We start from the raw sequence: 19,122 nt of genomic DNA, 5'->3' as shown, positions 1-19,122 counted from the left end.
TCTTGCAGAACTTTGCGTAGAAATTTGGTCAGCGTAATGGCTTGATCAAGTTCTGTGTCGAATGAAGCAACTGAAGGGCTCTATTTATAGAGACGTCTGAGGTGTCGGTCATTTCGAATTTCGAAATAACCGTTGGAGGGAAACGGCTTCCTGTCGTTGTCATCCTGTCTTGCTCAGAGCTCTCAGCCAATCAGATTTGAGTATCTTCTGTCCTCGGTCAGCTTTTGGTCAGCTCGGCAGAATGTCTCTCTATTTATGGTAAGGTCAACTGGACAGCATTCTGTGTCTTCTGATCTTTACCCAAAGTGGAAACACTTTGTCTGGAAGTTGTTCTTAGCCAGCTGCTGTCTTGTACTCTTTGTCGAATCAACTCAGCAGCTTCGTCCCGAAGTTGTTCCTCGAAGATCTTCTAGATCCTTCTTCCGCTGAGCTGCGTTTTGTACATAATGACAGCGTTTTGACATACGCGGGCCGAGTTGCCTTAAACTGTTTGACTTGGGCTTTGACTTCCATATTCGGCTTTGGGCCTTTTAATCTTTGTGTCTTATAAACAATTTAACTCAACATTGAACAAACACATTAGTAGAATAAATCAAAGCATTTAAACTTAGTGTGTTTAGAATATTTTTACTTACACTTAAACAATTTTGTCAAATCAAAATTATGTGGAAAGGTGTTTCAACAAAAGAGGCATATATAGAATTGCTCGGATGAGAGATAGGAAGACGCGAGATCTCGGAAAAGTTAAATGTGTGAAGGATGTGGACCAGAAAGTCCTAGTTGGAGATAAGGATATCAAGGAACGATGGAGGTCCTATTTTGATGACTTATTTAATGGAGATCGCAGACAAGATGTTGGAGATATAAGTATCCATCACGATATGATGAATCATGAATGCCTGCGGAGAATTCAAAAGGGTGAAGTCAAAATGGCATTAAATAAGATGAGGTTGAAGAAAGCAGTAGGACCTGATGGCATCCCTATTGAGATTTGGAGATGTTTGGGAGAAAGAGGAATCGAATGGTTGATGATGTTCTTCAATAAAATTTGGAGAAACAATAAGATGCCATCAGAATGGAGGAAAAGTATCTTAATCCCTTTGTATAAGAACAAAGGCGATGTCCAAGATTGTGCCAACTATCGAGGAATCAAATTAATAAGTCACACTATGAAACTTTGGGAGCGAGTGATCGAACAAAGGCTAAGGAGGACGGTGAAGATCTCGGAAAACCAGTTTGGCTTTATGCTGGGAAGATCAACTATGAAAGCCATCCATCTAATGAGACAATTAATGGAGCACTATCGAAATAAGAAGAAAGACTTGCATATGGTTTTCATTGACTTGGAGAAAGCATATGATAAGGTACTAAGGGAAGTACTTTGGTGGCCCTTGATAAGGAAAGGCATTTCGCGAAAATATATTGACATCATAAAGGACATGTATGAGGGAGCATGCACGAGTGTACGTACCAGTGTTGGGAAGGCTGAAGAGTTCCCTATTATGATTGGAGTGCATCAAGGTTCTGCACTAAGCCCATTTCTTTTTGCCATCGTTATGAATGAACTAACAAGTTCACTTCAAGATGGTATACCATGGTGCATGTTGTTTGCAGATGATATTGTGTTGGTTGATGAGACGAAAGAATGAGTGGAGAGGAAGTTGGAACTATGGAGACAAACTCTAGAATCTAGAGGCTTTAAGTTGAGCCGAAGTAAGACAGAATATTTAGAGTGTAAGTTTAGCAGCCATAGGAGTAGGGAGGCAAGGACAATCACCCTAGATGGGAGAGTTGTTCAGGCCTCGGATTGCTTCTGGTATTTAGGATCTATTATCCAGACGGATGGAGAAGTAGATGGAGATGTTGCTCATAGGATTAAATCTGGTTGGTCGAAGTGGAAGAGTGCTACGAGTTTCCTTTGTGACCCCGACATGCCTAATAGATTGAAGGGAAAATTCTACCGCACGGTAATCAGACCAGCATTGTTATATGGTACGAAGTGTTGGGTAGTGAAACACTGTCACATCCATAAAATGTCGAGAGAAAACCGACTAAGGTGGTTTGGCCATGTGAGACGGATGTGTGGTCATACGAGAAACGATCGGGTGAGTAATGAAATAATTAGGACAAAAGTAGGGGTTACATCTATTGAGAATAAAATGAGAGAAAACCGACTAAGGTGGTTTGGCCATGTGAGACGTAGAGCGCTTGATGCGCCGGTTAGGAGGACCGGAGAGTGGCAAAGGGATGTAGTGGTGAGGGGTAGGGGAAGAACTAAGCAAACTTGGAGGAGGGTGATCGAGAGTGATATGAGTTTACTGGGAATTGAGGAAAATATGGCAGTGGATAGGACGGAGTGGAGGGAGCGAATTTGTGTCGCTAACACGACTTGATTTCATGGTTTTATATGATGGTTCATGTTAGCCGACCCTGAATCATTTCGGGACTAAAGCTTTGATGTTGTTGTTGTGTTGTTAAAGATATATGTTATAAATATACATGTTTTTCTATATTATATTAGATTACTTTATATTATTATTTTTAGATGGTATAACACATAGTTTAAATAAATTTATATAAGAAAATAACCATTTTAGTTGATTTGTTTATCCTTTTCAAATTATATGTATTTTTATTAGGATAATTTTCACCGAAATTCAGTTAGCATTAGAGTTCTTCGTGTTTTCTTTCTTTTGTACTCGAATATGAAAACTAGGGGTGGCAATGAGACGGGACGGGGGCGGTTTTGCATTCCCCATTCTGTCCTTAATATTTTCGGGGGCGGTTTCAGGGAATCCCAAAACAATGTTTGGGGATTTTGTAATACCCACATCCGCCCGCACGGTTCCCCACGGATAACGGGGAATCCCTTGTCCCCAAACCTAAAAAAATTCCTAATCCCCAAATTAAAAAATTATTATTTTTTTAGTCATATTTAAATACTAATTATTTTAGATATATATAATATTTTATTTTATTGTCCGGGGATTTTACGGGCGGTTTTTCGTGGGAGGTTTGCGCCGCGGTTCGAGAATAGTAAAACACACACTCGCCCAATTTTAACGTTCGGAGCTAAAATTTCCCCACCTCCAACCCCGCATCCAAAATTTTCAGTTTTTCCTCAGTCCCATCGGTTCAGATCCCCATGGTTTCCGTTTTTTCCAGTCCCATTGTCACCCCAAATGAAAACTCTTCTCTAAACTCAATTTGTTTGCTAATTGATCTACAACATATAGGTGATTTCGGATTTTGCCCCACTTTAGGGCTTATAATGAAATTTTTATCCTATTAAGAGCCCAGTTAAACATTTTGCCCACTGTAAGGTTGGTTTAACTGGGTTCGAAACCGGAAGGCTGGCTTCCGGTTTCATTTTGTAAAGAAATCGGAAGCCAGCCTTCCGGTTTCTCAATTTTTTTTTAAATACAAAAATTCCGGTTTGTATTTATATATATATATATATATATATATATATAAAGCTTTCAAATCCATCTCCGCTGTTCAAAATTTTTTAAAGTTAAATTTCAAAAAAGTCCCTCTATTCTTTTTAAACTTTTAATTTAACTTCAATCTTTAATTATTTATTTTTAAATTTATTAATTAAACATTTTCTTGCCAAATTAGTTAGTAGTAAACATCTAATTCGGTTAAAAATGTTTTATTCTTTTTAAATGTGAGTTTGAAATTATAATTTTGACAGTTTAAATTACAGTTTCTTTGTAGTCACATTACAGTTTGAAATATGGTTTTTATACTTCAAATATTTAACTGTCACTTAGAACATTTAATTGTCACTTCAAACAGTTTAAATTACAGTTTGAAATGACAGTTACGGTTCGAAGTGACAGTTAAATAACAGTTAAACCATTTCAAACTGTAATTTAAACTGTTCAAAGTGACAGTTAAATGTTCGAAGTGATAGTTAAATGTTCAAAGTGAAAAACCATATTTCAAACTGTAATGTGACTATAAAGAAACTGTAAAAACCGTAATTTAATTGTCAAAATTATAATTTCAAACTCATATTTAAAAGAATAAAACATTTTTAACCGAATTAGATGTTTACTACTAACTAATTTGGTAAGGAAATGTTTAATTAATGAATTTAAAAATAAATAGTTAAAAGTTAAAGTTAAATTAAAAAATTAAAAAATATATAGACTTTTTTGAAATTTTACGCTTTTTAAAAAATTTTAAAAAGCGGAGACCACCGCTTCAAAGTTTAAAAAAAATTATTATTTTAAATAGAAACCGGAAGATGCACTTCCGGTTTCTATTTTTATAATAAAAAAAATTAAAAATTGAGAAACCGGAAGACTAGCTTCCGACTTGCAAATTAAAACTGGAAGCTAGTCTTCCGGTTTCAAGCCTAGTTAAACAATCCCATAGTGGGCAAAATGTTTAACTAGACAGAATAATCTTTATTATGAGTCCCATTTTGGGGCAAAATCCGGTGATTTCGTAGTCTTTAAAAAACTCTGATTGGACAATTATAACTGTTTCATGATTGGTCCTCTGTTTTCCCACATTGGCAATTTTTGTACAAAGAAATGTGAAAGAAGATGTTATTTTGGCAAGTAATAGGAGGAAGATATTTTGAGTCCATTATCAATTATGATTTGAGGAGATAACATAATAATGAAGTGTGGTTTTGGCTCCACTATTATCCAATGAAATACAATCAACTGCCTCTCCAACAGCCACGTCAGCTCTATCTTGATTACACAAATGACTGGTTCCCCAATCTCCACATTTCCAATGTCAAATTATCAATAACACTCTTCAATTCTCCTTAACCTTCAAAAATACCCTTAACACCAATTCGAAAAACAAACAAATAAATTACAACTCAATTCAAACATTTCTGCATTTGTCCACCGCTCAACAGAATATAATCTGTTGGGATTCACTATACCTATGGCTTCTACTTCTTCTTCAACCTTATCACTCTCTTCATCTTCAACCCTAATTGATGCCAAGGCTCCTCGCCAACCGGCCGCCGCTTCACCGCAATGTGTTTCCCTCCCTACTCTTCCTCCCCCGTCTTTGCAATCTCAGAGTCGCCCGTCGAAGACCACTGTTTATTGTGAGTCTGCTGGGACATAAATCCCTAATTTCATGATGATATACATTGTGAATTGCTTTGTATCTAATTCAGGTCTTCGTTTTCTTTCTCTTCAGGTCGGAAGATAGCTCGCAATGTTATGGCCATGGCTACTGGAGAAGCTGCACCGGAAGTTGCTACCACCGAGCTGCCGGAAGTTCTCAAGACAGTTCAGGAAGCTGTAAGAAATCAGCGTAAATTTTCATTAATTTTGATGGATTTTGGAGTAATTCAATTCTATTTCTCATGAAATCTGAAGGAAATTAAATAGTTTCCTTTAGAAGATAAGATCATTCGTAGGAATTGCAAAACATTGGAGAATAAGTGTAGTTTTGACCTGGAATTTGTTGGTGATATGACAGTGGGATAAGGTTGAAGATAAGTATGCAGTGAGTTCACTTGCAGTGGCTGGTGTGGTTGCCCTCTGGGGATCCACAGGGATGATCTCGGTGAGATTAATACCTATAACTCAATTTGTCTTTAATTGGATTCAAGTTATACTAAAATCTTCAATTTCTTATACTTGTATTACTTTACTTTAACAGGCAATTGACAGGCTTCCTCTGATTCCTGGTGTTCTTGAGCTTGTTGGCATTGGTTACACTGGAGTAAGCTAGATTTCCCTTTATTTCAATCCCTTATTAAATACATCAGTAATGAAGATCCCAAAACTATATCTGTTCCTGATTTGCCGCACCACCTAATATTTTGTTGCAGTGGTTTGCATACAAGAATCTCGTTTTCAAACCTGATAGGTAAGCTTCTATTTGCTACTCTGCAGGAATGTATATCTGATTTGTGATTTAGGAAGAAGTAATATATGATCTGGTAAAACTGCAGGGAAGCTTTGGTAGAGAAAATAAAATCCACATACAGTGATATAATTGGGAGCAGCTGAAGGAAGATAACTGGAGGGGGAAGTTTTCTTCTTTCGAGCAAATAAATATGCAGCAATGGTGCACAAGGATTTCAACTTGCTTCATTTTGTTTGCATAAATTTCTAACCTGAGTAAATTCATGTCATGTCATGTACGTCTCTCTCTAAGATAAATGTAATTAAATTGTTTCGCTGCTCTACCTTTTGTAATACATGCCTATTTATATCATTGCTTCTTTAGTTGGATCAAGAACCTACCCTAAATATGAGAGATGAATTTATACTACAAATGACGTTGAGGATTTTGAGTAGCGAACTAAACCCCAAACCTAGCAAGTAGGTGTATCAACTCATTAGCACTCGGATCCATCCTTATTGATATAACAAATCATAACTCATTATACATTTTTTTCAAATAGTTTTCAATATAAATTAATGATGGACTAAAATCTAACGTTAGTGACGGATAAATGTCTTGAAAATAGTGTAAGATTTTCAACTATGAGGGTAACGTTGCACCTTTATGGAGAAATTTTATTACATGTACATGACATTAAATTATTATTATTAGCTTGTGTAAGAATTTCTTAATACCTTTATGATATATATTGCTTGCTCTCAATAATGTATGTTGGGATAAACTTGAACCATATTCCTACTTTTATTAGACATTTGAATTAGTATGAATTTTCCAACAAAAGTGATGATCTGTTCAAAATTTAAAATGAGAAATGAATCAATCTGGGAGACATTACAAGCATTAATTGGAAACAAAAACATTACAAGTAGAAAGTCTTGCATTTTCTAAATCCAAAACTTATGAGTTTTTTTATTACAAAAGAGACATGAAGGATACTATGATTCCTAACCACACTGGTTCGGGATCGCTCAAATGCTGATACATAAGAACCATTGCTGTCATGTCAGCATCTGAGCAGTCCTGTACCACAACAGAATCACTCCATATGAAGGGCCTTCAAATAACTGGGAAATGAATTGATGCCCTCATTTTAGAAGAGATAGAATAGAATTACTTGAAGAACTCCATAACCCAAAAATTACAGACAAAGCACTCATATCTAATGCCTCTAAACCCAGCTTTGATAGCCAATGTCAAGAAATCATGCTCTGTTCGTTCCTTTCCTCCTTCATAAACAGTCAGACAGATAACATCAGTTTGGAAGTTGGCTTTAGCAGCAGCACTAGAGTTTGGCATAACTGGAAGAACTGCATCAACAACTATCACTTTTCCATCATCAGGTACAGATTCATAGCAGTTCTTTAACACTCTCAAACAGTGTTCATCACTCCAATCGTGAAGTATCCACTGAAACAAGAATGTTCAAATCATGTTACATTGTTAGCTTGATTTACATAGCAAAACACAATCATTTATTTACCTTCATAAAAATGGCATCTCCTTTTGGAACACTTTCAAACATGTCTCCTCCTACATGTTCCACACCTGCAATAAAAGCTCTCTTTGTTATTCAACTTGCTAGCTAATATGTCATCTGAGTCATTGTTGACGATCTGAGTCTCACCAGGGCAGGCAGGGGCATTCTGTATAACATGTGGCAAGTCGAAATTAATGCCATTTATGTAAGGGTACTTGGAGGTTATGGCCTTGAGAGTTTGGCCTAGTCCTCCACCAACATCAACAAGCTGCTTCAAGCTTTCAAAACCTCTGTAGGACTCTAGGATTTTCTCCATTACTATATTAGTATGGTGAAACATAGCCGAGTTGAAAACTTGGTTGAACCTTTCATCCATTGCACAATATCCAAATGCATGCGTCTTATGATACCTCTTAAACGGACTTCCACCTTCAAGAACTGCATCTTTCAATTCAGACCTGCAAAAAATGATAAATTTTAGCCATTCCTCTTCCTTTATTTATTTATTTTTATTTTTTAGCCAAGAAAGATTTGAATGTACCAGCTTTCAAGGAACACTTTGTCCTGAACCAATGTCATTAAAGGAGCCAAAGACATACCAGATTGGTTGGGGACAAAGTATTTGGACACAGAGTTCAAACCATATACCCTGTCCAACCCATTCAATGAGCAATCAACAACTTTGTGGCTAGCCAAAAGCCGAAGTATACGATCGAGCATCATGGCTGCATCTGGGTTCGTTGTGGGCATTTTGGCTGCAATCTCTGAAGAAGAAAGCTTGGCATTGGCTATGATCTCAAAAACCCCAAGTTGGATTGCTGAATGAAGAGCCATAGGAAGTGCTGAACTCAAAGCAAGCTGAATGGCATACCCAAAGTTTTCCTCTTTCTCTTCATCGGCATGATTAAGGTGAATTTCAGCTGGAGAATCCATGGCTAGCTGCTCAATTCTGATGCCTTTCATCAATCCTTCTTTTGTGTGGTTTTTATAGCTAACAAATCCTTTGATGAGATGCATTGGACATGGAATAAATAAAATGTCTACTTGCGTGTCATATTTTAATTAGTCTTATCTACTTCTATCCACTTATAGAAAACTGTTTCTCTATGTTTTGAAAACGTCTCGTTTATCTCCATGAACCAGGGTTGTAAATGAGCCAAGCCGCGTCGCTCATACGGTGTTCGGTTCGATAAAAGTTCGATCGTGTTTAGTTCGATTGTAAACGAGCCGAGTTTGAGCACGGCGAAGCTCAACTCAAAAGCTCGATTATAGGTTCATGAATAAGCTCGATACAATGTTCATGAACTTATCGTGAGTAATGCTTGATTCGATTATTTTTTTAATAATAATATTTCTATAAAGGGAGAAATGTAAAACAATATAGTTTTGTTTAAATTTTGGTTTTGTAGATTTCATGTTAAAGAAATTTCAAATCAATATAATTAATGAGTTGTTTGCAACAAAACTCATGATTGAATTAATGAGCTGCTCGTGAGCAAAGGTCGTGAAGAGGCTCGTGAGCTGCTTACAGACAAAATGTCGAGCCGAACTCGTCAATTTTCTGACTGAGCAGGCCAAAGCTTGGCTCGGCTTGGATCGGCTCGGCTCGATTGCAGAACCTACCGTGAACTTGCTTAAATTGACTTATTAAATCTCTCAACTTTTTTAAAGTGATCTATTTGTCTTCTGAACTTGATTACATAATCTATTGTGTAGAAGTATCAACTTATTTAAAATCCATTCTTGTTTTGTGACATGATTTTAAACGGTTAATAAATCCATTTTAACATCTTAAATAAGATGTTTTTAAAATATAAGGCAACAATTAACTTTTCTAAAGAACTAGAGATAGAGATGTATATCAAGTGATTGGAAGTCTGAGTAATTATATCCATATATGATTAGTGCATCTCTACTATCCCAATTCGCAGTGTTTGGTCCAACAACCACTGACAGTTTTGGAGATTATAATATTAATTTTTTTTTAAAATATATTGATATTAATATAAAGACTATGTTTGTTTGGGAGGAAAATATTTTCCTAATTTTCCAGTGTTTATTTGGGCAGATAAATCAGTGGTAAGTCAATGAAAAAGAAAGGAAAAAAATAAGAGAAAATATTTTACCCTTTTCAAAAGGGTAAAACATTTTCCTCAAAACATACGCGTTTAGACAAAAATGTGGAAAACGGTAAAAAATGTAAAAATACAAAAAATATGAAACACGAAAAACATGAATAGCGTGAAAACGTTACAAAACACGAGAATATGAAAAAAAACCCACAAAAAACATGAAAATGTGAACAAACGCAAAAAATGCAAAAACGCAAAAAAAAACCCCAAACACTTGAAAAAGCACAAAACATGAACAACGCGAAAAAGTGACAAAACAAAAAATATACAAAAACGTAAAAAATACAAAAAGACGAAAACGTGAAAAAATACGAAAAACACGAAAATGCTAAAACACAAAACCGTGACAATACATGAAAAACGCGATAAATATGAAAAGACGAAAAATGCAAACAAAACACGAAAACGTGAAAAATACGAAAAACATGAAAAAACGTGAATAACACAAAAAAGCAACAAAATGCGAAAAATAAAAAACACGAAAAAAAAAGAAAAAGGGAAAAATCGAAAAACTAAACTTGAAAACACGAAAAAATGAAGAAAAAATGCAAAAAAACACAATAACGTTAATAACACGAGAAACGTACACTTTATAGTAATAAATTTGAGGGTAATGTTGTCTTTTGAATGAAAAATTATATATTCTATTCTATCTTATTCCACCAACCAAACATATGAATAGTTATTCCTAAAGAATTTATATTCCATTTTTTTTTTTTGCTATTCTATTCCTTTGGAATAGCGATTCTATTCCATTTCATTTCATTCCGCGAACCAAATGACACCTTACAGTTTATGTGTATTTTTGGTGCTTAATTTGTACTTAGTACATGTGAATCTCTTTTTTGTGTTTTATATATACAATTGAAAATAAAAAAATACAGAAAATCTATATTTAGTGGTTGGAAAAATATTTTCAGTGTTGTAGCCAAACACCGGAAAATATTTTCTAGTGTTATTGCCGAACACACAAAAAATATTTTATTTTCCTACTTCTCTGCATAAAATTTTCCAGAACACAATATTTTTTCCAAACAAATAAGGCCTAAGGTAATACAGTATAGAAATAAGAACAATTTTAAATCCTTAATATATAAAAAAAAACAAGTTGGCATATATTTTTATTACATACAAAATGCTAATTGAGCCCAATTTATAAGTCGAGTGACTTCCACACATAATAATAAAAAAAGGGTGTTGTTATATTTTGCCTAGATTTTCCACATGTAGCCTAGAAAAATAACGAAACTGCCCTTTCTAGTTTTGGGGAACCAAAATTCTATTTTTTTTTTCTCTCTATAAAACGCGGACGTGTGAACATCACGCCTCACCACATAGTGAGACGTATGGCTTATATGCCTCACCATGTGGTGATGCGTGTTGCTTATATACCTCACCACGTGGTGAGGCATATTAGCCTCCACCACAGGTGGGGCGTATGAACATCACGCCCTATCACAGGTTGAGGCATATGAACAATATGCCTCCACCTGTAGTGGGGCGTGATGTTTATACACCCCACTTGTGGTGGAGACATATTGTTCATATGCCCCGAGATCAAAAAAATTGATTTTTTAGAAATCATTCGATTTTAAACAACCGTAAATAAAACATATTTTCGAACGAAATTATGTACCATTAGTCCTTTCCAGTGGTTGCTCCTCCCCCGATTCATGTTTTTGTTTACTAAATTAGTCTGAATTAGATTTTAAAGAGTTTTGGGGTTTTGAGAATTTGAAAGGATTAGTGAATTTGTTGAAATGACAGTTTCATCTTTTTACAAGGCTAAGTGTAGGAATTTGTGGCTAAATTTAGTAATCCACTAAACAATAGAGATATTACATTGTTTTGTTTTACATTTTTTTTGCATATTAGGTGGTTTAGAAAAGAAAAAAAATACTCTTAACACTCATAACTTGATGACTTGTGGAGAAATTCCGATCAGCTTCCGTCCCTGTGGCGGCGTCGTTAGGTTCGACGGGGGGAAGCTCCGATGCCAAAGTCAGTAAGGAAGAACAAGAGAGCAAAACTGAATTGACAAAGGATAAGTGAATGTGTACCTTGATAGCCTGAGACGTAGGCTATATATAGTCATGAAGTTGTAACCTTCAGTAACTAGAAAGTCTACATTAATGTTCCATTAATGGCAGTTACAGGTTACCCTTAAGTTGGCGGTTAGCTAATTGATAGCTCATTAATGGTCTTTATTGCCGGATCGGCCCAGCCGTTCTAATGGCGGATTGAGAGCTTATGGAGATTCGCCTCACAGGTTTGCCCGCGGGTCTCTCTTGGCGAGTCCTAAGTGATCCGCCCATCGGATCTCTTTACTTCGATACGCCGCGGAATTCTTGTATCAGGCGACCAACACGTGGCGTTCTTTTGGCGAATATCCCTTTTGATCCTTGGGATAATATCACAATGTTATCAGAAGCCCCCCCAAAGTTCCCTTAAAGTCCTTTAGGGCTTTTGAGCTTCTTTGCGCGCCGTCATGATTACCTGCATTAATGATCCCTTTGTTCGATGCCAATCAAGGGATGACACGCGTCACAGGCGCGCCGCTCAAGGAAAGAGAAAACGTTTTCTTCATTTCCCACTTTCTCTTTCTTTCTCATTTCTCCATTTTCCTTTGCGTTTTCATTTACAGAGCTTCTCTCAGAGTTTCAGAATCCTCGAAGCTTCTTTTTCATGTAAGTTCATCTTCTTCATTCTACTTTCTCTGAATGTTTAGGAGCTCTTCTTCGTCCTTCGAATTAACCTCTGAACTCTTTAATTTGTCCTCTTCCCCTGAGATTGTATTCAGTTGGACTACTTCGTCGTCGGAAAATTCTTTTTCCTCCGAAGGTACGGTCTGCTCCGATTTAGCTGAGTTACGCAACTCGGCGTATAATTGTGATCGAACTCACTTAGGTAGAAGTAAAAACCTTTCCAATCCGGTCACCGGTACTGCTCCGGCCGTAGGTTTTAGGCGTTTTTCTGGGAGGATGGCCTCTTCTTCTGCCCAACCTAGGAAAAAGAATCCTTGAGCGGAGTCCACTTCGTCTCGTATGAGTGCCGCAGATCTAGTGGATCTGGCGAGTCGCTTCCCATAGATCAATAATTATGAGACTCAGTTAGCGGCGGCTCATCAACGACCCTCCTGTCCGCCAAGTGGTTTCTTAACCTTATACTGTAGTCATGTAGAGAGAGGGTTCCGACTTCCTCTTCCAAAGATGATGGCGGACATCCTTTCTTACTTCGATATCACTGCCAGCCAATTACATCCCAATGGCTGGTTAGATATTGCTTTAGATTGCTATCTGGCCTCGAACTTAAGAGTAGTGTTCACTCCCCGTATTTTCAGAGCTTTTCATAAACCGTCGAAGCGAAAGTCTGAGTCTTTCCTTACTTTTGCAAAATTTGGAGTGTATTCGCCGTTTAGTGGCAAAATGTCCAACGTCCATTGTTGGGATGAAAAGTTCTTCTACGTAAAGCTAAACGAGGGCGAATCACTAGGTTTTCCAACATTCTAGAATCCCAAACCTTTGCATATGGCGGGCGATATGCGTATATTGATGGATAGCGATGAGGTAGTGGCGGAGCTCATGAAGAGTGTCAAGGCGGACGCCTGGACATATGCGGATGCTTTAGTCTTCATGATGAGCGATATTCCCCTGATTCGCCAAGATGGGGACAAGTTCATTTACTCGAAGATTACACAATTTGACCAAGGTAACTTTGTTTTCTTCTTGAACCTTGATTACTTTATTGTTTTCTTTGGCAGGGGTTTATCTAAGGCCAATCATGCTCTTGCAGAGAAGCGTAGGAAGTTGTTGGAGGATGAGGCTCGCAAGAAAGCTCAGGTGGCGAATCCCCAAAAGGATACTGGGAAACGTCTGGCGGATACAGTGGCCGATCCGCCTTTGAAAAGGAGGAAGCCTGCAGCTTCTGGTGGTCCAAAGTTTATGGCGGATGCCATGAAATCCGCCATGCCTGTGGTGGAGATGGAACAAGTAGGTTGTCTTTATCCTTTATCTGTTCGCTATGTTTGGAATCTAAGTTTTGATCCTTACTTCTTTGTGCAGACGACGAAGCCTGACCTAGGCAGATACTGGTTTGCCAAGTATGGTGTCCAGGGATCCTTGGAGAATGAGTCTGTTATCAACGACTTAGATGAGGCTCTGGGCCAGTTGGGTGAGGTGCAGAGGAATCAGAATCAGATTCCAGGATCAATCCATGCTCAAAGGGGAAAGACGGAGCTTCTTACGGTAGGTCCCCTTGCTAGAAAGGATCTCTTTTTAGAAAAAGTTATACCTTTGTTCTTTTATTTTTTGACAAAACTGTTTGCCTTTGACAGATGTATACTCGCATACGCGCCATGGAGGCAGAGCTCCTTGAAGGTGTGGCGGACAAGGCTTCCATAGAAAGGTTGGAGAAAGAAGTAGCTGATGCCAATGCAAATGTCGCATCCGCCGCGTCCGCCATTTCCCTTAAGGATGCCAAGATTAAAGATCTAAAGGAGAAGATGGTGGCGGATGCCAAGGAGCATGAGAATGCTCTAGGAGAGGCAGAGTACATGGCGGGAGAGCAAGCTTTCTTCTACGGCGAACTGATCATGGCGTATGTCCAGCTGGCGCATCCCGAGATCGATTTCACAGATCTGCAGTTCGCCGTCCCGGATCCAGATGATGTTATCAAATATAATAAAATCCCAGACATCAAGGACTACCTCCGTGACTATGTTCGGAAATGGATGAAGGGACCCGTCGAAGAAAGCAAACCTTCCAACAACGTCAAGATAGTGGACCTCGAGGAAGTGCCTCCAAAGGCGGGTGAGGAGTCGATAACCGATGGCACCCTTCTTCCTGGGGGAACACCTTCCGTGGAAAAGGAGGTCTCCTTGGTGGGCGTATTTGGGGCTACTGAGAAGGAAGCTTCTCAAGCAGGTGTTTATGGCGAGAAGAATGTTAAGGAGAATGCTCCTGTTGATACTTAATGTTTATTGTTTGTAAAACTTTAAGTACAATTTTTAATCCTTATGTTTGCTATTTATTTTACCTTTACGTTTGCGTAAATATATATAGGCTTTTAGAATTTATCTTGGAGTAGGTGGCCAGCCATACTCCATTGTGCGAACCTTTGTGAAGGTTTGAAGCTGTTTTATTCCTTTAGAGGAAGTAAAGCTGCCTTTAGGGATAAACTTGCTACCTATCTTTGAGGTGAAGTGATCCGCCTTTAGGACTTGCGAACCCTTCTTTGGGAAGGGAGTAAGAGAGTGTAAGACCTTGCGTCCAAGGAACGTTTTAACTCTATCTCGAATGGGGATCATCTACAGATGGATCCGCCCATGAGATTGTTCTCCTATCTTTGAGGAGAAAAAGTAGCTATGAGATAACAGTACTTTTTAATGTGGAGAGCGTTTGATGCCCCCTCTTTTTGAGACTGGAATATTTATATTGCTGCAAGAAAATACTTAAAAAGAATATGGACAATAGAACAATTGCTTTTTATTAATAGGAGATACGCTTTAGTACAACAAGCAGGTCTTATATGTGAGCCTCATTAAAACCTTTAATAAGAAAAACCACATGGGAAAAAAAGCTTATTAAAGGAAAAAGAGTACTCAAGACCTTGTTTACATTCTATTTTCTGGCGAAGTACTTGCGAAGATTGTGGAGATTCCAAGTGCGTGGTAATGTATTTCCGTCCATGTCCTGTATTTTAAATGTGGCGAACCCAATCTTGTCCACTATGCGATATGGACCAGCCCAGGTGAGCCCTAGCTTGCCCTTCCCTTCTTTGGATTGGATTTTGTCGGCCTTGCGGAGCACGAGATCTCCCACATTCAATTTTACAAGTCTGGCGTTTTTGTCATGATAAGCTGTGATTCGCTGCTTGTAAGCCGCCATACGCACATATGCCTTGTCTCTCTTATCCTCCACTTGATCAAGACTTTCTCTTAATCTCTGACCGTTGTCCTCCTCGCAATAGAATGCAACTCTGTCATTCGAAACCAATATCTCGACTGGGATTACAGCTTCCACGCCATGAGAAAGGGCAAATGGGGTTTCGCCTGTGGCCGTGCGAGGAGTAGTACGATACGCCCATAAGACGCTTGTTAACTGATCCGCCCATTCCTTATCATGCTCCCCCAGTCTTTTCTTTATTCTTTTTACGATTGTCCGATTCGTGACTTCAGTCATACCGTTGGATTGTGGGTAATATACGGAGGCGAATCTATTTAAAATGCCCAATTTTTCACAGAAAGCTTTGAACTCGCCACAGTTGAATTGCGTTCCATTATCAGTGATGATTGTGTGAGGAACGCCATATCTTCCCACGATATTATCTTTGACGAACTCTACCATTCGTTCAGCAGTGATGGAGGAGACAGCTTCAGCCTCTACCCACTTGGTGAAGTGATCTACTGCTACTACCACATACCTCATTTGTCTACAAGTGGGAGGAAACGGTCCAATGATGTCAATTCCCCAGAGGGCAAAGGGTCGACCTTCAAGGATGGGCCTTTGGAGATGTTTTGAAGTATGAGATTCATTCGCATGAATCTGACAACTATGGCAAGATTCCACCAGTTTCTGTGCATCAAGTTCTACTGTGGGCCAATAAAATCCTGCTAGCCTGGACTTTTTTAGGATGGAGGCGGATGCCTCATGGGCTCCACATGCTCCTTCGTGCAGCTCCTTGAGGACCTGTTGTCCCTCTTCTGGCAAAATGCATTTTAACCAAGGATGGCTAAAAGATTTTCTATAGAGGCAGTCATTTACCATGGAGAAATAAGCCGCTTTCCTGACTATCCACCGAGCCTCCTCTTTGTCCGTAGGTAGTGCTCCATCTAACAGATACAGGCGGATGGCAGACCTCCAATCACCTTCTACTGTCGTGAGTAGGGATACTTATTCCGAGGCGAATGCCGGGGCTGCCTTAACTTCGAATGGACATTGCGGATCCGCCCAGTTCTCCTTACTAGAAGCCATTTTAGCTAGATGATCCGCTTCAGTGTTTGATCCGCGAGGTACATGGATCAACTCCCATTTAGTTTCTTTGGATTCAAGGTGATCCAGCTGTTAGACGAGGTGCCGCGGCCTAATCTCCCGGGCGGATCGGGGGGTGGACACCTCATGGCGACGTAAGCGGTGATTGGCGCCGAAAGCAACCAATCGTGGAATCAAGCTGCTCGGCAGGACCGGAGCTCAGAGTATGGGAGAGTCGCCACCCACGAATGGGAAAACGAACACCGATCCCTTGCGGGAGACCGGTGAGGGTTCGGGAAACTTAGGTACGAGCCGAGAAGGCTAGCTCCTTTCCGGAGAAAGACTACTAGGCACCCTGACATCGTCCGGTTATGAACCACCGGCCTCCTACTCAGCGTGTTAGGCGATAACGGACTAATCGCATATCTCTTTAAGTTTAAAATTCATTTGAAACCTTTTCTTTCTCGTTTTGAAAACCGTTTTGAGCATATATTATTGAAAGCCATTTTGGTAAAGAATCACCCATTTTGCATAAATTTTAAAATACATAGGAGAGAGAGGGGGAGAAGGAAGAATTGATTTGTTTACAACGTGATTTATGTTTCGTATTACATACTAATTCTAAACTAAGCTCACTTCCCAAAAAACGAGTTTATTTACATGGTTCGTACCTTAATCGCCGTTGGAACGATTTTGGTACGTTTCAAAACCCCGTTGATTTACATGGTATCTACTCGAATCGTCGTTGGAACGACTTGAGCGTTTGAAGACGTGGAATAAAGAATTTTAACCCAAAAACGTGGTTAGGCATACAAGTCAATTTATTTCGTACAAATCATTTAAGAAAACGATTCAAAACTCTATTATTCACAATGAAAACGATTTTAATTACAAGGTTCGCTTAATCCGTCGTTGGAACGGATTAAGGTTTTAAAACGTGATGATTTTAGGAAATGGTTTAAAGAGGTCAAGAAAACATTATTTACACTTTAAGAATATCTAGAAGACTTTAAATTTAAATAAGCAAATTAAACTCTCTTTTTGTGATTTTATTTTTCCCTTTTCACTCAATTAACCCTTAACATTATCATAATCACAACAATAAACCAACTAAACCAAAATTTACCCAATCAAATGCATTTGAAAGAATATACATATAAATAGGAAAATAGAGGAATATATATAAATATATATGTATACAAAAATAAGTAATAATATCCATTAAAATACAATAGAGAAAATATTATACAAAAATAAGTAAAAATGGTGATATAAATGTTAATAAGTATAATGAAGGGAAAAGTACAAAAATAAATCTTGTGGTTTGACCCATTTTCGAACTGCACCCCTGTGGTTTAAAAGCTTGCAAGTTGGTACCATGAACTTCATTCCGTTAGCAAACATATATCAAATTGACTAACGGTGTTAAAAGTCAAAGGGAAAAGAGTTAATTTGGTCCTTATATTTATTTATTTTATAAATTAACTCCCCTTATTATCTACTTACCACAAACAAACCCCAAAATTAAAAATAAGAATCAAATACACCATCTTTTTCACCTCTCTTTTGATTTTTTTTTTCTTTCTCTCTCCTCTCCCAAAATTAAACATATTATGAGCAAAAATTATGAAACAGAGATTATTTCGACAATTCTATTCTATTTATAATTCTACATCAAATTAATTTGAAAAAAAATGGGAGTTGTAAGTTATGAAACAGAAATTATTTCGACAATTCCTCCATCCAGAATATTCAAACCTGTAGTGTTGGACTTTCCCCAACTTCTCCCCAAAGTTTTGCCTCAGGTTATCAAAAGTATCGACATCATTGAAGGAGATGGCGGAGTTGGATCTCTCCGGCAGATCAACTTCGGCGGCGAAGGTTTTCAATCCATTCTTCTTAATTTCATACTATTATATATTTACTTATTTTGTTTGTGGATCAAGCATGTATGTGAAGGAGAGGATAGAAGCATAGATGAAGAGAAGTTAACTCATTCATACACAGTGATAGAAGGAGATGTTTTAATGGGTAAATTTGAAAAAATAACAAATGAGATCAAGTTTGAAGCAACACCAGATGGAGGGTCCATGATCAAGTCTTACAGTAGTTACTATACTCTTGGTGACCATCAGATCAAAGATGAGGAAATTCAGGGTGGAAAAGACAAATCAATTGGATTATTTAAGGCTCTTGAAGCCTATCTTTTGGCTAATCCTGATGCCTGAATTAATTAAGTAATTAATTAAGTTGATTTTCATTTAATCTTCCTGTTTTAAATTTTAATTCTGTATTGTGAGCAAAAATTATTGCAGGTTGATGAACCTTGCAAAATAATTAAGAGTTGAATTTAATTATGGGTGTGAAAGATTGAAGACTAGTTAATTATGCATTGTTTTTCATTTGAATAAATCAATAATTTATATATAAAGAGCCTTTCATATATAATTAATGGATGTTTAATTTTCATTTTCAAATTCGTAGATAGTAATGGAGACCGTGTTTGAATTTTGGGAGAGGAGAGAGAAAGAAAAAAAATCAAAAGAGAGGTGAAGAAGATGGTGTATTTGATTCATATTTTTAATTTTGGGGTTTATTTGTGGTAAGTAGATAATAAGGGGAGTTAATTTATAAAATAAATAAATAT

At 37.8% G+C, this 19,122-nt stretch overlaps 3 protein-coding genes across 3 annotated transcripts; 2 read left to right on the top strand and 1 right to left on the bottom strand.

Annotated features, from left to right (window-relative positions):
- Positions 1 to 4,786: 4,786 nt before the first annotated feature.
- Positions 4,787 to 6,231, top strand: LOC136217349 (protein CURVATURE THYLAKOID 1B, chloroplastic). The gene is made up of 6 exons (XM_066003951.1): positions 4,787 to 5,083; positions 5,179 to 5,282; positions 5,464 to 5,550; positions 5,647 to 5,709; positions 5,819 to 5,856; positions 5,942 to 6,231. Exons 1-6 carry the CDS (start codon positions 4,915 to 4,917, stop codon positions 5,997 to 5,999), a joined length of 519 nt encoding a protein of 172 aa, XP_065860023.1. The 5' UTR covers positions 4,787 to 4,914; the 3' UTR covers positions 6,000 to 6,231.
- A 511-nt stretch (positions 6,232 to 6,742) lies between these two features.
- LOC136217348 (cathecol O-methyltransferase 1-like) lies at positions 6,743 to 8,308 on the bottom strand. Its single transcript, XM_066003950.1, has 4 exons — positions 7,917 to 8,308; positions 7,523 to 7,833; positions 7,379 to 7,443; positions 6,743 to 7,305 (listed from the first exon to the last, which is right to left on the bottom strand). The coding sequence occupies exons 1-4, from the start codon at positions 8,306 to 8,308 to the stop codon at positions 7,009 to 7,011; spliced, it is 1,065 nt and encodes a 354-aa protein (XP_065860022.1). The 3' UTR covers positions 6,743 to 7,008.
- Positions 8,309 to 18,029: 9,721 nt separating this feature from the next.
- LOC136220622 (major allergen Pru ar 1-like) lies at positions 18,030 to 18,901 on the top strand. Its single transcript, XM_066008421.1, has one exon. It carries the CDS (start codon positions 18,170 to 18,172, stop codon positions 18,701 to 18,703), a length of 534 nt encoding a protein of 177 aa, XP_065864493.1. The 5' UTR covers positions 18,030 to 18,169; the 3' UTR covers positions 18,704 to 18,901.
- Positions 18,902 to 19,122: the final 221 nt, after the last annotated feature.

The sequence above is a fragment of the Euphorbia lathyris genome, chromosome 2 (assembly GCF_963576675.1).
Source record: "Euphorbia lathyris chromosome 2, ddEupLath1.1, whole genome shotgun sequence".
Lineage (NCBI taxonomy): Eukaryota > Viridiplantae > Streptophyta > Magnoliopsida > Malpighiales > Euphorbiaceae > Euphorbia > Euphorbia lathyris.
The sequence above is the reverse complement of the archived record's forward strand: the minus strand, read 5'-3'. Positions and strand labels throughout refer to the sequence as shown.

Bases quoted from the DNA above. Each gene is read 5' to 3' on its own strand.
- LOC136217349 (XM_066003951.1), top strand. From the start codon at position 4,915: ATGGCTTCTACTTCTTCTTCAACCTTATCACTCTCTTCATCTTCAACC. The intron at 5,283-5,463 runs GTAAGAAATCAG...GTGATATGACAG, and splicing joins TCAAGACAGTTCAGGAAGCT to TGGGATAAGGTTGAAGATAA. The intron at 5,551-5,646 runs GTGAGATTAATA...TTACTTTAACAG, and splicing joins GATCCACAGGGATGATCTCG to GCAATTGACAGGCTTCCTCT.
- LOC136217348 (XM_066003950.1), bottom strand. From the start codon at position 8,308: ATGGATTCTCCAGCTGAAATTCACCTTAATCATGCCGATGAAGAGAAA. The intron at 7,834-7,916 runs GTACATTCAAAT...CATTTTTTGCAG, and splicing joins AAAGTGTTCCTTGAAAGCTG to GTCTGAATTGAAAGATGCAG. The intron at 7,306-7,378 runs GTAAATAAATGA...TTCTTGTTTCAG, and splicing joins GAGATGCCATTTTTATGAAG to TGGATACTTCACGATTGGAG.
- LOC136220622 (XM_066008421.1), top strand. From the start codon at position 18,170: ATGGGAGTTGTAAGTTATGAAACAGAAATTATTTCGACAATTCCTCCA.